The sequence below is a fragment of the Pseudomyrmex gracilis genome, unplaced genomic scaffold, assembly GCF_002006095.1.
Source record: "Pseudomyrmex gracilis isolate BER0280 unplaced genomic scaffold, ASM200609v1 scaffold_153, whole genome shotgun sequence".
Taxonomy (NCBI): domain Eukaryota; kingdom Metazoa; phylum Arthropoda; class Insecta; order Hymenoptera; family Formicidae; genus Pseudomyrmex; species Pseudomyrmex gracilis.
In genome coordinates, this window is record NW_018020737.1 from 1 (window position 1) to 17,222 (window position 17,222).

The window sequence follows — 17,222 nt, forward strand, 5'->3', positions numbered from 1 at the left end:
AAGATTCTTCGAGGCTCATGAGTCTTTAATTGAAGAATTTAATTCATTCATTAGTCTAAAAGTAGAGTCATTCGCGATTTCGCGGTTTTCGCGTCATATTACAGCAACGGGGCCACCGGTAAGTTTAAACGTGGTCCCGCATCGTGGGACTACGATCATCTCGTCGTGGGCGCGCACCCTTCGCATCGTGGGACAGTAAAGGTAGGTTCCTGATTGCTACGTGGGACTGGAGTTGAAGATACATCGATGGACGTCGAGGGACTACGCGCAACGGTACGTTATTATAAATAATTTATTCTTCTCACATAAAAAGCACCTCACTGTTACAAAAGTTGCTTTTTTATATATATTATCTTTAAATTCTCTTTAAATTTCTCTTTAAATAGTCTGAAAAAAAATATCCTTTATATATGGACATATCCTACATCTAATGATGTTTAATTAGATACAATGATATATGAGATCATCTCAATCTTATATAAAATTATTATGTATACCTAGATATAGAATTTGAGCATATATAAAGGAAAAATAATAATTTAGAATTAAATAATCAATTATGTTTCATATCTCTACCATGAAAATTTTTGAGAAGAATAAATTATTCTGCATGAGTAGTAGTCGCACTGATTTTTCAATATATTGTCACTCCGTATAATCCTGTAATTCCAAAACGCAAATTTTAGAGAAGAGCAGTTTAAAAGTTTAAAGTTTCATATAGTTTCCCTAGTTAAGGGATCTTTTGGTTTCAAATTTTTACTTATAATATTTTTTTAAATATTTGGTGACCATAAAGAACATGACTTTCTTAACTTGTTACTATGCAATAAACTGAAAATCCGGTATGTAACACTTATGGAATTATACGTAGAAAGTGACAATATATTTTTTTTTGATAAAATGTCTATATATTTGTATATAATATTTTTTATATATGTGCTTTTTCTTATTTTTTTTTTTTTTTAATATATATTTATATTTTTTACATCTACTTTCATATTTCTATATCACTTTCTCTTAAAGAACCGATATAGAATTTTTTCTATATATATGTGCTTCTTGTATTTTTTTTTTATTTTTTCAATATATATTTATCTATCTTTTCTACTTTTATATTTCTATATCACTTTCTCTTAAAGAACCGATATAGAATTATTTTTTGAAACTTGTGTTCTTTTATATATCACTTTTCTATATCACTTTTCTATATCACTTTCTCTTAAAGAACCGATATAGAATTGTTTTTTGGAGGCTTATGCTCCTTATATTTATTCTCTTCTAGTTAATTTTTGCAAAAATATATATTTAAATATATATTTGAAATATATGTATTTAAATATATAATTTTTCCTTTCTTTTATATATTCTATCTCATCTATTTACATATGGCACGTTTTTATCGGGTGGGTATATACTCTCTTTAAATTAGAAAATATAAAAACTCGGTCGCGAAACTAAAATAACTTTAAAATAATACTTCTTAAAATTTTAAAACAACTGTCCCTCGCGTAAAATATTGATAGATTTTAAAAACTTTCTAAAAATATGTAGGCAGGGATCTACGATATTGATAGGTTTTAAATCTTTCGAAAACAATGTAGGTAGGGATCTACAAGCGCTTCTAGAAAATATGTTAGACCGGGTAGGTAGGAAATTTTTTAAATAGAGTAGGTAGGAAATGTATTAGACCGCGGATATAGTTAGAAATAAACATGGAAGATTAGGATCAAGGCATGTGCCATGCAGCCTTAATCCTGATTAACAAGGCTAGTAATGTTTAAAATAGATGTTTAGGGTAGGATATAGCAGGTTTAAAAATTAGGAAAAATGCAATTGCACTGATTAATATGAATCTCTGCATATGCATGTAAATGTAAGATTAAATTTCGTTTATGTAAGGTAAGGTTACATTTATTGTATGTAAAAACTATATATAAAAGACTTCAATAATAAGAATTCGAATTGTAAAACATTAGTAAATGAAATTTATATCGAGAATTTAATGTGCGATGAAGTATAGCATACAATAAGTGTAATTTTGCCAGAAATATTGCCATGTGTGGTTCGTATTTATTATATATGTACTTTATTATATCGATATATATGTAAAAAACTTGTAAAATTGTAAAACTCAAAAATTGTAACACACTCTGATAAATTGTAATAAACCAGTAAAAGATATATTTTTTGAAAATGCAACTTTTCAGACACACATATATTTGTGTGCCGTCAAACCAAGTTTAAATAATGTACTTATTTTATTTTTTTTTACTTTGTAATGTAACTATATGTATATATGTAGCGTGTGTAAAAAAATAATAGCAAATAGCAGCAAATGATGATAAAGGAGATGGTATCTGAGTACACTCCACGAATTCTGATGTTGCTCGCTAAAATAAGATTCTTTTCTTGACTATTACATCTTTTCTTGTATATCACATTTATGTTGTACGAAAAGTTGCAATGGTTTTTCTTATTCTTTTGTTTTCTTTTCTCATCTTCTCATCACGAGATCGGTCATTTTAAATTTCAAAAAAATCAAATTCACGCTCTCGAATATACTCGCACACTTAAAGAAAGTGGCCATTTAAACTCGTGCACATAGCACAGAATAGAACCGCACGTTGTGGACATAGCGCACCGACATGTCGCTCGTGGACTGGCTACGTAGTTCCAATGTGTACCACCCGTGGACATGCGCTAGTTTACGGAGCGGAAAAGTGATTACACATTCTCTTATGGACCTGGCCGCTCTCAGGCTTTTCTCTGTTGGAACCCATTGAACTTTGACCATCAGAAATAGGGACAGAAAGATTGGCTGTTCTGGCAATCTAGTAATTTCAATTTATAGGAAGTTTTCAATAATAAATTGCTGACTGGTATTTTACCCGCGATAAGTCTTGCAATTTCAAATTGTTTCGAGGACACCAAAAATGAACTTCAGAAGCACGCGAAAGGAGAGTCGTTATTCGATTAATTGCAACAAAACTCTGAATTAATAAAAAATCAAACAGATGAAACAAATGAGAAAATAAAAACTGATGGACTAAAAATGCAATTCTCCACGTTTTGCAAGTAACTGCGCGATCGCAACTTCAATTTTCCTATTTCCGCACTAGGGAAAACGTTTATGTGATCACTGCTTGTGGTTGAGTCACGCTTGTGTGCAAAACAAAAAATTGTATTGAAAAATTTTGCACATACAAAGAATTTTTGCGTCAACTTGAAATTTGTTGCGAAAACGTTCGTGTGAACATCGAGTAAATTGCCAGCGATGCGATGTACGAAGCCTCCATTAGTGGTTATCATTTGGCCGAGGTATCACACGGCAAGCCCTATTATGTTTACCGCATCGAGATTCTGGAATCAAAAACTGGCACTCGATATTACATCGAGAGAAGATACAGCGAGTTTAGTGCGTTACATCGTGCGGTACGGTATTAAATATTTTCAATTTATATGATCTATTGATATACATTTTATATGTGTACATAATTCACATACTTATATGTATGTACACACTTTATACATATGTATCAACATAACGGAAAAAAATTTCTGGCAACTTTTTAAATTACTATACTATTACCTTTTATAGTACTCTAATATCACGTATCTTTATGCGCCACACATGCATGAGATCTAGTTACAAGATAATGCGTTAATCTTTACAAGTTGGTGATGACAGATGGTTGTTTTGTATTAGACAGTTCCCTTTTAAAATACACAATTGTGTTTACCATATGTGTAACAATTATTGTCTAGAACAGCAATCTTGATTTTTTAGTTGAAAAAGGATAATGCAGATATTGCATCATTTCCCCCTAAGAGAGTAAGAAACTCACAGCCGAAAGTATTAGAGCAAAGACGAGCTGCATTGGAATTGTATATCCAAAAGATGTTACGTTTATTGGCCACGAAACAACAAGTTCTTAATTTTCTAGGTATAGAAAATCAGGACACTAACTCATCCCACAAGAGGTATTTCTTGAAACTGTTGAGAAAATTTAGACTAAACATGAAAACAGAATTTTGTATTTGTGTTATCTTGTTTTCTTTTTGTTTGTTATTTTTTAAGAATGCACAAGACTTCAAACAGCTTAATGGATAATCATCGAATCACTCTCGGGCATCATCCAGTTTTAACTTTTCACTGTGATCCGTACGTTCAAGCAGACTCGTCCAGCAGTCTTCCAGATGTTGTAACCACCGGTGTGTTGTTAGGTATATACAAATCATGAGATTCCATATGTGCTACAATCAATGTATGATCAAAACTCAAGAGCCAAACCTGGGTGTCAAGCAAATGTTTCAAATGTTATTGCAAACCCAAGGTTTTCCTACAGTATTATTGCAAAAACTACAATGTTTTATCAAGTGAACAAATTTGATGATATATTTATACATTTATAATAATTTGTAATTTAATCATAAGCGCATTCTTAACTACGATGAACGTCCAGCAACCAAGCTGAATAATAATTGTATATAATATTGTTTTTGTGAAAACATGTACAAGTTTTATTCTTTATATAAATAACTATATTTTCCTTGTAAATGTGCAAAAAAAGGAGAAAATTAATTTTTCGAACAAGATCGGTGTTTGATCCCTAGTTGTAATCCGATAAGATTTATGGAAAATGGACTGGTCAAAGATGTTAAAGGATCGATCAGTAGATTGATCTGTAGATTGCACTGGTTGAAATGCTTCGAACAGAGAGAAACCTGAGAGCGGCCAGGTCCGTGTAACAAAATCCCTAATCACTTGGACAAGTCGCGTTCTTGTTGAAGACGCACCTTAAAACTCGATCGATTCTCATTGGCGTTTTACCGTCCGACACCTGACGACCGTAAGCGAAACTCACGGATGGCATCGAGCGCCGATACGACAACGCGAGGTAATATCCCACGGATTTCCGCTTCTGTTTCGCGTCTCACCTGACGCACAATGAAAGCACGCAAGGCTGGATGAGTGGGGGTGAGCTCGCGGGGGAAAAAGAGAGGCGCGACTGTGAGAAAGAACAAAAGGGAAGGTGGGAGAGAAATCGGCGAGAGAGCTCGTTTCTGCCGTCATGGCTGAATCATTGTGAGTGCTATTCCGCGTAGAGAAACTGATAACAGATGACGCGCCGCGTGTGATTCACACCACCTTTAAGCTTTTGGACGAAAGAATCATCGCGGTCGCTCCTCTTCCCTCGCCGCACGTTGGCGTACGGTTTTGAACACCTGACCCCTGTTCGATTTCGGGTCCCCGGGTGGCGGCGATCCGAGCATCGCCGTTTCAGCCTCGATGCCGAGGCTCCACGACGACGATACGTGATAAGAGAGACAATTTTTTTTTTCTCCTCTTCTGTGTGTGCGGTGTCGTGTTGTGCGTGCGGTGTGGCGGCTGTGCGTAGTGTGTGTACACATTCCCACGGTCGCTGATTTGCACGATGAACGGGTTAAGTTTGAGTGAACTGTGTTGCCTGTTCTGCTGTCCGCCCTGCCCGTCCAGAATCGCAGACAAACTGGCGTTCCTACCGCCCGAGCCTACGTACTCGTTCGTCGAGGACGAGGGCTCCAAGTATACAATCTCCCTGTCGGAGCGCGCCGAGTGGCAGTACACCGAGCGCGAGAAGGAGGCGGTCGAGGGATTCTACGCCAGGACGTCGCGCGGCAATAGGATCGCGTGTTTGTTCGTAAGATGTTCGGCGACCGCGCGATTTACGATTCTATTCTCGCACGGGAACGCCGTCGACATCGGCCAGATGTCAAGCTTCTACTTCGGTCTAGGATCGCGCATCAACTGCAACATATTCAGCTACGATTACTCCGGTTACGGGGTGTCGGGCGGCAAAGCGTCCGAGAAGAATCTCTACGCGGACATCGACGCCGCGTGGCACGCGTTGCGTACGCGTTACGGAATAAGTCCGGAAAACATAATTCTGTACGGGCAGAGTATCGGCACGGTGCCGACGGTAGACTTGGCCGCGAGATACGAGGTCGGCGCGGTGGTGCTGCATTCGCCGCTCATGTCCGGGATGCGGGTCGCTTTCCCAAAGACCAAGAGAACCTGGTTCTTCGACGCGTTCACCAGGTAAAACGGAGAAAATAATAACTACTTGCGAGTATAACCTTTGAATTGTGAGCTTTGGATCACCGCAATCGGTCCCCCGACTATTGTTCTATAACGGGATTGTTCTCTTTATCGAGCGAGATAAGGAACGTGTGTGTCAGGAAGCTTCCACGGACGTGTCTTTATAGATTTTTACATATGCGGACGTGCACGTGGCGCGTAAGCGTAGTTCTTTGTTTATCGGAAATAAAGTTCGGACTTCCATATTTGTTTATTGTAAAAATATAGATAAGTAAATAATACAACGGGTTTAAAGAATTGAATATAATGCAAAAGTTATAAAGAACAATTACCACGAGATACGCAAGGCCTAAAACAATCCACATGCCATTTTTAAAGAATGTTTTACGATGCGATGTAAAGATTGTAATTGAAGGAAAAGATATAAAGGAAAACATAAAAGACAACAATAAAATCGATCGTTTTGACGCTTATTGTTCTACAGGAAATAAATAATGAACATTTGGTGATATGAGTTTCTTTTCAGAAAAATGTGAATAAATAACAAAAATTATTTTTTAGTCAAAACGCTGATTTGAAATAAACGAGAATTTTCGGAAATTATTGGTCGATCAAGTAAATTCCATTGTTAAAAAAAAAGTGCAAAATTGCAAGTTTCCAATAAAAACTTGTCGGTCATCTAATTCAAATGATATATTTCGTGCATCGATAACTAATTCGAACTAAAGTCGCTAACGTGACGTTGAGAAGCTATAAAAGTTTGCAACCGAGCAAATACTGTAAATGTGGTCGTACGTATCAATGAAACCTGTTTGTTGCGCGATGTTTGCGTCGTAGTGTGTTTTGACGATTGATTTTCTATCAGTTTTGCAATGTTTATTCGGCTCAATCAAAGTTGAATGTTATTGTTTACATACATTTTACAAGGCAAATATATAATTCCGTCTATTCTCTAATTTTTTAAATTAAAATATAGAGCTTTTCAATTTTGTTATTTGTATTTCGTTCATTTTATTTTTCAGATTTCACTTGCGCTTGTTGCGACACTTTTTTTTTTTTTTATTGATTTTACATCTCGCTAAATATACTTTCTAATATCATTCGTAATGGAGTAAATAAGACTGTCACCGGTGTGTATGCGCTGCCCTTGTAACGCACGTGTTACCTATATACGGATGACATGACAATCAATGTGTCAAAGCTAAAAATAATATCTCAGACAAAACTTTTGTTTTGTATTTGCTCCGGTTTTCCAACCGTGCTCCGGTGCTTATCTTCTCGGATAAAGAGTGCAAGAGTTTAATAACACCGACGTTTAATTTTAATCTACAATTCTATATATAAATTAATGCTGAACAAGAGCAACAACGTCTGAACCTGTTGTGATTTTGTTTTGCAGCATAGATAAAGTGCCGAAAGTGACGTCTCCCGTTCTGGTTATTCACGGCACGGAAGACGAAGTAATAAACTTTAGTCATGGCCTGGCGATCTACGAGAGATGTCCACGTGCCGTGGAACCGCTGTGGGTCGAGGTATCGGAAATCGATAATATATTCTTTTGCAATAATTGTTTCGCATTCTCTTTGACTTCTTCTTTATTTACATTGATAATTACGTTGTAATGTATTCCAATAACATACTTTCATACACGCAAGTCGTGTGGAACGAAATCTATATAATACGTAATTTTTCAGGGTGCCGGCCATAACGACGTAGAGCTGTTCAACCAGTACCTCGAACGATTAAAGCAATTTGTAAGTGTGGAATTGGTGAACTGACGGCGACTAAGCCTCTCCCAGAGTCAGGGGGGACAGGGAGGGGGCCATTTGTATGCGAGCTCGGAACGTACCACTTCCAACAACTCTAACAACTCCAACACCGTCAGCTCCATCTCGACGAGCACTCCAACGGAGAAGCTTGTCTAGCAGTCGCCTCCCACAGGGGAGAAGACGCCTGTCCTTCCCTGTGACGAAGAATCATCCTTCGCTTCTGTGGATGATGTGTTCTTCTTTTGCGAGCAACAGCAGGCTATTAATCAGGAAACTCATCACTCGGACTCCTTCAAAAAGACGCGTTCTAAAGACGAAGCCGGAGGCAACTCGAAGAAATCCAGTATGAAATCGGAGAGCAAGTGCTCAAAGCAGAAGGATTCCGCCTCGGCTTATACTAAGGACAAAAGCCAGGGCAAAGTTGCCACCGGCGAAAAGGTGATCGACGGCACTTTGTCAAAGTGCAGCAAGTTCACCAAGAAACATACTTACTTACCGAAAAACCTGAAAAACCCTTTTGCTCAAAGTCAAAAAAATGTAGTTCACAGAAGCTTGAAGAACTCGTTCGGTCAGAATCACGAGAAGATGGACAGCCAAAGAAATCACGCCACGTTGATCGATATACTAGTAGAAGACTGCCGACAATGCGCGATCGTAGAAAAGTCGGTCGCATCGTTTTCCAATGCTTCCGGTGACGTTAAAAAGGACATTACTGATTGTAGAGGTTCTCTCACTCAGCCCGTAGCGGAGAGTAAATCTCCGGGATCACGATTCAAGTACAACTGCATAGAGTCAGCGTTGGAGTCGAATAGCGCCGGTAAGGACGGCGGGCAACGTTACTACAATAAACTCTCGATTGTCGACAATATCACAAAATTCACCAAGTCCGACGCGGCAAAGACCGCGGAACCCACGAAGAAATTTCCCTGGAGTTGCGCGTGCACGAAACTGAAGAGGAAAGGCCTCGAAAAGTGCAAAGAGCAAGAAAGGAGCGATTCCACTGAGAGCTTCGACTCTTACAACGACGCCAAACAGCTGAAGAAGAAGAAATCTTGCAGCCCGTTGATGAAGAAACTCGGCCGATCGTCCACCCTAACGGTGGGCACGGATAAGATTACGTTGAACCTGCCAAAGTACTCTCCGTGCGCGAGCAGATTGGCCGCTAGCTCGAAGATTCTGCCGTCCGATCTGGCAACCGACCCGGAGAGTCCGCTTCATGTTCCCCGCTCAAGAAGTCCGTCTCACATCGATATACAGGCCGAGAACGACCCTGCCAAATCTGCGGACAGAACGTCGATGCAGGCCAGTTTATCACTCAACATACAACAATTCCAGAAGACGCGTTATACCCCGCGCAGTCGCAGCGTGGGCGACAGCTGCGTGACGTCGCCGACCAGCGACGCGACCACGAGCTACTCGCCCACCGGCACGGAAGTCCTGTCACTCGAGGAGGTCGGGCCGCACACGTCGGGTACATCGTCGGCCGAAGGTTCGGGCAGTAGTTACCTGGAGGTCAAAGAGAAATTGGACGCCGAGTGCGTCGACAGACGGGCGACTCTCGAGACAAAGTGTTAATGAAACGCGCATAAGCCATTCTCTCTTCCAAGCTATAATATGTATTTTACACAAGGGAGGATCACACAGTTCCGTACGCATACCGTTAAAAAAAAAACCGCTTGGGCTGTAATCGTGTTAGTGAGAAACTCTGTACACAGATACACACATACACACATACATAAAGGCAGGAGATACACACAGACACACAGTTTATAAGATTTATTATATTTCTAGAAATGCGCGCGAGAGAGAAAAAAGTATATATATATATAATATATATATATATATATATATGTACTTGTGCATATAAAAAAAAAAAATAGTCTTATCTGTGTATGCACGCTATTGGACGCGTGCGGTTTACGTACACATAAATTAATTAAGAGCGGAAGTATAGATGAACTAGGTTTTGACACGTTTTTTGCAAAAATAGGCTGCGGAACGTTGTTGCGACAAGTGCGTCGAGTATTATCATTATTTTTTATCCTTCTTAAAGTTACTAGAATATCTGATGGTTCGCGTGTGGTTGAACACACTCCTTTGCTTCGAGAATGAGTGTTGGTGCCATTCAACAAAAAAGTCTTACCGAATATCTCCGCATTTTCTTAATTTAAAGTAATCATTAGGTGAAAAAATTTAGAGTATTATATAATTGGAGTATTATATACATTTTTTTTTTTATTTTTAGCTGAAGCACTCGAAGACTAAAAGTTCGTCAGTTCATTATCGTTGTCAATTGCATTTTTATATATTTTTTTTTATTTCCTTATATATGTGTTTAGATGTAATTGCGAGAGATGATGGAATCTTTGTTTCCGTTCAGGCGCATGCGATGCATTTTATTAAGTTGATAGGCGAGAGAGATCTCTGGTGCGACGAGGAAAATGCGGATCTTTTCAGGAGGTTGTACGTTTCGCTCGGTGATGATAAACGACGGTTGTAACGGTAACGAAGATACTCGTTCTTATATCCACGACGAGAAGGATCCGCGTGAGAAGGATTGCACATCTTCCAAGCTGATAAAAAAATCGAAGCACGCGTTGGCACAGTTGGAAACGAACAGGAGAAAGGAAAAATCTTACACGTGCATGTGTATTGCGTCTCGCAAATATGTTTTCTTTTTTTTTATCTTTTTTTTTTTTAACCAGAAAAGCTAAACAACCAAACAACAACGTGTGAGCAACAATAAGAATGCAAATCGCTGAGGACAATATTACTGCCAAAACAACTTGACTATGAATTAATTAATTTCTAAGGAAGTGATGCGTGTGTGCGAAGGACCTCGTCTATATAGGTACGTTTCTCGTTAGTATTTTTATATCTCAATAATTGTAAATACAAGTACAGTTAAAAAAAAAAAAAAAAAAAAAAGATCCTTTCTTTCTCAATGTACGGAGGCGGTTGTGCGGAATGCCATTGCGCGAGATAATGTGTACATCGCAATCCAAGATGCGCCTCATTGCGTGAAGCATCTTTTTTGCTATTTCTATATGGCAGCATTGTTGATACTTTTTATCGGCCGAAATTGTTTGTCTCGGGTATTGCGTCGGTGTGTTTTACGGAGTGGAAATTTTAAGACGAGTTAAAATGTCAATTTAACGTACCGGGAGATTAGGGAGAAGTGATACATCGATAAGTGTATAAATCCGGTTTCTATACCGATTCAGGCTATTTTGTGCCACACACACGCCCTTGCAACTTGTTGAGAAGGATGTTTACTAAGACGTAGAAACGACAAACATACGTGACATACGTACGAAGGAGAGAAGAAAATAATGTAAATTAGTTACGTAAAATGAGGAGCGAGATGTTCGCTGTGCTTTGCACGTTTTTTACGAGAGACTTTGTTTCTTAATCTACGGCGACGGAGATGTTTGCAGAGATCTGATGATGGAGACACTCGAGTTAGAGCTAGAGATCTAAGTTTTTTTCTTTTTTAAGTATATTCCATCGAGTTGTCGCGAAGTCTAGCGAACACACACGCGCACACACACACACACACACACACACACACAAAGTAGTTATACAAATCCACCAAAAGATGAGTGTCTCCACATTTTGTTTTCTTTTTTGTAAATGACAAATCCTAGATTTACACCGTGTATTTATCGTTAAACGTAGCTGTCTGATTCTCCGCAAAAATTCGACTCAATTAAATAGAATGAAAAATATCAAGGGACGGAGAGACTTGAAAATTAAATGGCCACGTTTAATGTTAAATGAAATGATAGTATGTGTCAGTGCTCTCACAACATAAAATCGATCATTTTTTGTTTGTGTATTCGAGTCTCTCGTTTTGCACGAAACGTACATATATCAGTAGAGGCGGCTGTGAAAGAATTAGTAAATGTATTTATAAGATGTTCCAGATTGGACAAAGTAAAACGTTATTTCTTGTAAAATTTATAAATTAATACTAGCTAACTTGCTAGTATTAAAATTGCATTAAAATATATTATTAGTTTTTTTTTCTGAAAGAGATAAATAAATCTCTCGTTGAATATAAAGAGTTTTTTCCAAATTGAAAAAATAAAAACAACACTAATGAATATAAAGTAATTAAATAAATCTCTTTGTTAAGTGTTCAATTCAAAAAAATCTTAATACAAGATTGTTAGAAGACTTATTGAATTTAATCACAAAGGTTTTTTTAAGAATCAACACACAGATGCTGGTGCGAAATAAATTGAGTGTAATTTTACTTAGCTAATTTATTTTTACAAGAAATAACGGCATTTTCTTTTATTCTAGGACATCCTATAGTTTGGGACGACGAACTTCCAATGCAGCAATTTTAATCGTGTGTGTTCTGGTAAAACTCTTTACCGAGATACATTAGTGCAATGTACAGATTATTGATAGACAACCAAGGAGATGTTATAGAAATGAAGGGTCGAGATGGAAAAGCGACAGAAAGTTGTTCGAAGCGGCAGAGAACTTAGTGCCGATCCGGCGTGCTAGTTCCTGTGTTTTTATCATTGCTATATTTGTTATTATCAAAATTCACCTCATCATCTCATGACACAAATTGTACGTTTTTTTCTTCTTTCGCTCTCGATTCGGGTCTAACTGTCGCTGTCGATCTTTGTCTCCATTTTAGTGATTACTTTATAAGTCGAAGAAGAGAAGAGGAAAAAAAAAGAAAAAAAAAACGTTCGCGCGATGAAAACCGAACTACGTTGTTGTGTTCGTCATGAAGATTTTTTTGCACAACGCGGCATTTGGAGATGTATATCACAGTTCTCTCTCTCTTTCTTCTATTTTCTCTCTCCTTCTCTCTCTTTCTCAATCCTCAGAGTGAGCTATTCATTTCTACCTCTTTTAATCTCTCACTTTGTCTCTTTTTCCTCTATGTATTTCTCTCTCCTTACTTTTGCTCGTGTTTTCCCCTCTCCTTCTCGCGCTTGCGAGTGATCGACCGGTTTTGAGCAGCACTTTCGTCTTTCATGGTCGCGCGTCGTGCGTACGAAGAAAACTGGTGCTCTCGATGCTGTGCGAGCGAGCGCCAAACGGATTCACGCGATATATGCGTTGATATTCGTAAATTGTATATAATAGCGTATAAGCAAAGTATTAAGAAAAGAAAAAAACAAGCGTTAACGTACTCTCCTCGTTCTCCCACATAATTTCCTTCGGTATCTGATGTACTTACAAAAAAGGGGGGAGAGGAGATATGCTGAGAGAAAACGCTTGTGTGTATATGTGCATATATATATATATATGTATATATGTGTATATATGTATATATATATGTATATATGTACGGCGACAATTACAGCTGTGATGTAATTACCGGAGGTGGAGGCGTAAGAGCAGAGAGACTTTTTGCTTTGGATGTAAAGTTGAAAACGCTCGTGCACACACATCCTGAAAGAGGAAGAAAGAGCGAGGGAATATATGCAAAGCCTGTGCATTGTCGAACAAATTATCGCGTAAGAACACATTCATCATTTGTCTAGAACATAAGAACTATAATTTTAGGGAGAGAAATAAGTGACGTTTGTTTCTTCGTAAAGACACGTAGCAGGCGTAAAGAAAATCCACCGCTAGGTACATCCGAATAAAAAGAACGAGAGATTTGTCATTTTAGAGTTTTATATTTCCATCGGCACTTGACTACCTTTTGGGCGTATTATCATCGCGCAAGTACTTTACTAATCCTGTGAGAAACAAGAAAAACCGTTAACACAATGTATAATTATGATGTAAATTACATGTTTAAGCACATATTATCAACACAGCGTGTTTTATTTAAACCAGAAGAGTTCAGGAGAGAGAGAGGAACAGATTTCCGGTACAAATTTGTAAATAAATTTTTTCCTCAATTTACCACAGCGTATAACCTCGGGTTTTTTATTACAAAGTTTTCCATATAATAAATATCTTTTATTTTGTTTAATTATTACACGTACACACATTTCTGTGTCTACGTCTGTGACTAATAATTTCAATTTGCAGTGATGATGATTATGTCGAAGCGAAAAAACCTTATGTGAAAATTCCATTTTTTATGTAATAATTCTTGTCGTCGATTGTATTCGATTTTTTCAATTATTTTCAGACTTGGAATTTATAAGAAGTAGCAAATAATAAATTCGTCTATGAATTGAAGCAAAAAAAAAGGCAAGTATCCTTATTATACTTCAATATTTTTTTTCTGTATCAATCAGTAGGAATATAATAATGGAATTTTTCTCAAAATGTATTGTAAAAAAATTCATTATTAAAAAACTATCTTGTTGCATCCGCGAATGTCGTTAAATATGATACATAACATTGATACTTTTGATAATAAAAAAATCAAAATATTCAACATACACATTTGAACTATTTATTTTTTATTTCCAAACTATCTTGATTTATATTTTTCAAAAACAGATACGTTACATGAAAAAACTTTTCTATAATAACAACACACAAAAATCTTTCTGCAATGTGGTTTGGAAATAATTCAAAGTGTGAGATCAAAGATTCTCTGACGTAGAGAATATGTCGATGATAGTTTGTCAGGAATATATTCTTTTATTTCAAAAATAAGAAAAGCGCTTTGCGGATTTAAATCGTCTATGTACGGTACTCTTTAGCATTATTCTTTATCATGTCGCAGACCGTGCACGGATTTTGTCGCTGATACGCGTTACTCACGTCGAAGGTCATTGCGTCTCCGCGACGACGACAACGACGAAGAAGAAGAAGGAAACGCTGCGCGCCATGAATATAGGCTGGTACGCCATACTGCGGCACCTTCGCTGTGCAGCTCACCTGCGCTGAAACCTGATGCCGACGATAAAAATGAAAACAGGTTACGCGGCAGCTCGCGCTCCAACGGCCACGCTACACCTCGAAGGAGCGGACCCCGAGTCGCTTCGAGGAAGAGGCCAGATTTTTTGCTATCATATGCGAGGAGAGTCCCAAACCGGCCATATTTCCTTTCGATTCTTAGAACACACTTTCTAGCCGATTATGTTCTTCTTTCGCGAAAATTCAACGCGCTAGTTTTTTAAACTACAGCGAAGTCGACCGGAAGTGAACAGTTTTTTAGTGTGCGCGACGGAACTTTCTAGAACGCGTTTAAGTGAATCTTATTTTAGGTTCTTAGAAATTTTCTCAGTAAAAAGAATTTATTACAAAAAAGCAATTAAGAATTGCGTTCAATGACAGATACTTTTCTAAGTGCTAATCGTTTTTCCTTAGCGCGATAAGTCGAAGCTCGCACCAGTAATTACCGTGTGTGAGCATTCGATTACGTGATTTTGCCGATGCCATTAACTCACGAGTTAACGCGGGGGAGGGGGGGGAGTAACCTGGATGATCGTTTGGAAAATTGAGATTTATCGCGGCGCGATGATCGAAGCAGGATCGCGGAAGATCTAAGATGATGCGAATTTAGATGATCGTGATCGATTTCTGCGGGCATTACTCTACGTATGTATGTGTATTTTCACGGTGTACACATTTTACTGGATCTATTTTTATCCGGAGGTCGATCTCGTCATTCGATATCTCTCCTTTAACCGCGCGCGACAACATAAGACGTATTGTAATTTACACGCGGGATTGCGAGAGAAGTGACGTTTCTTCTGGATTTGGTCGAGTTTTCGTTCTGCCACGCCCGTGTATCGCGCAGCGTCGCGCAGTCTGCAACGAGATACGCAAGTCTCTCGCGCTTGCTCTTTGCCGCCACATTGCTCATTGTCCGGTCTCGATCTCGCTCTCTTTCTCTCTCTCCTTCTTCTGTGGCACGTACGCACGTACGTACATTTACTTATATAAAACGTCTGTGTGTGTGTCTGTGTGTGTGAGCGCTTGCGAAGCGAAGCCGCACACACGCAAAGGCGCCTATTAAAGCCTGAAATAACTCGCGGCGAAAGAGAGCGTATGCGCGCGTAACCGGCGTTACGTTCGCGTTTAACGTTGTACGTGCACGCGTTACACGCGTGATCGGCCGATCTGTCCCACGTTTTACCGCGGAAGCGGAATTTTTAAACGATCGTATCCCCGATGCGAAAATCCGGAAAACAATTGGAGGGCGCTTGCGCGCGATCGCGCCTCATTAAGGAAGCTTCCTGCTGTGTTTTCCTCCGCGCGGGGTTTTGATTCTATCGAACAACGCGCGATTAACTCCCGATCTGACAGTGTTTCCGGATTTTCCCGTTTTCTGCTCCCCGGGTGTACAATGGAACGATATAAACGCGCTCAGTTAACCGCGATGAAAAGCGTTAACCCAACACCGGCACGGAACGAACCGGGGGGGATGCAATTAAAGCGATCGGCGCGAGACCTCTTTTGTGCGCTCTGCACGGTACTAGACGAAAATGGAGCGATCGGCGCGCCGACTGTTGGGGCGCGATTCCAAGGCAGTCACGGTGCTTCTCCGATACGCAAATGACGCGCATCGGAAGAGAGCCCGCACGTCTACGTCTCGAATTACAAATTAACAAGACGCTCTCTATCTCGCGTACGCGCTCCCTGAACGAACATCATCAACCCCTCCCCCCGCGTTTGTGCATAAAGCGCGTGTCATACCGTCCTAACGCGATCGTTGTCGTGTTTTTAATACGTGATATAATATCGAGAGAGATAGAGAGGGGGTAGGAAAGGAGGGCGCGGGATCACGATAGAGGATATATAACGGGGGCGCGGCAATATTAAATGTTTGATTTATCTCGGTCGAATTGTTTGAATTACATGATAACATATGGCTACGCCCAATTACTCCTCTCTTGCGATGCTATAAATGGTCGGTTGATTTTAATTAATTACATTATTGTGCCGTTCTTCGATTAATTCTATTGCGCATCGTCCCTTTTAATGTCCCGCGGTATTATACATATACATTTATACATATATACCTATATATATATGTACATGAGTATCGAAAATTTTCAATGAAAATCACTCATGCATAGAAGAGCATATTATTATCGGTTAATGATATGGAGTTTTCGTTGACACTAGCATAGCTAATATAATAATAATAATAATAACAATAATATAATGATTTATACATTTTATAATGGATATATGAAGTTCGTATATTTTCGCAGTCAAAAACATCATTATTTCGACGATTTCGTATATTTTAAAAAATATCGCGTAACGATACTTCATAATGATGCACAAAACCTATATTGGGTTATGATGCGAAAAATTATATGCCATTTATTATTATTTATATGCGCACGCACATACTGAAATAAATTATTGCCAGTTTGATTTGTGCAATAAAATGGCTAGTAAATTCTTAATCATTTGTTATCGAGTTCACTTTTTTGGCAGACGAAGAGAACACGTATCAGAATTAAATTATTAAGGCC

At 38.5% G+C, this 17,222-nt stretch overlaps 2 protein-coding genes and 1 long non-coding RNA gene across 3 annotated transcripts; all 3 read left to right on the plus strand.

Annotated features, from left to right (window-relative positions):
• Positions 1 to 3,105: 3,105 nt before the first annotated feature.
• On the plus strand, positions 3,106 to 4,530 carry LOC109857268 (sorting nexin-22-like). The gene is made up of 3 exons (XM_020433428.1): positions 3,106 to 3,432; positions 3,788 to 3,981; positions 4,079 to 4,530. The coding sequence occupies exons 1-3, from the start codon at positions 3,280 to 3,282 to the stop codon at positions 4,239 to 4,241; spliced, it is 510 nt and encodes a 169-aa protein (XP_020289017.1). The 5' UTR covers positions 3,106 to 3,279; the 3' UTR covers positions 4,242 to 4,530.
• A 396-nt stretch (positions 4,531 to 4,926) lies between these two features.
• Positions 4,927 to 7,880, plus strand: LOC109857272 (protein ABHD17B). Its single transcript, XM_020433432.1, has 3 exons — positions 4,927 to 6,079; positions 7,479 to 7,611; positions 7,774 to 7,880. The coding sequence occupies exons 1-3, from the start codon at positions 5,436 to 5,438 to the stop codon at positions 7,855 to 7,857; spliced, it is 861 nt and encodes a 286-aa protein (XP_020289021.1). The 5' UTR covers positions 4,927 to 5,435; the 3' UTR covers positions 7,858 to 7,880.
• Positions 7,881 to 9,671: 1,791 nt separating this feature from the next.
• On the plus strand, positions 9,672 to 13,641 carry LOC109857271. The gene is made up of 2 exons (XR_002250480.1): positions 9,672 to 10,699; positions 12,157 to 13,641. It is a non-coding gene; the product is annotated as an uncharacterized LOC109857271 (long non-coding RNA).
• The last annotated feature ends 3,581 nt before the right edge of the window (positions 13,642 to 17,222 follow it).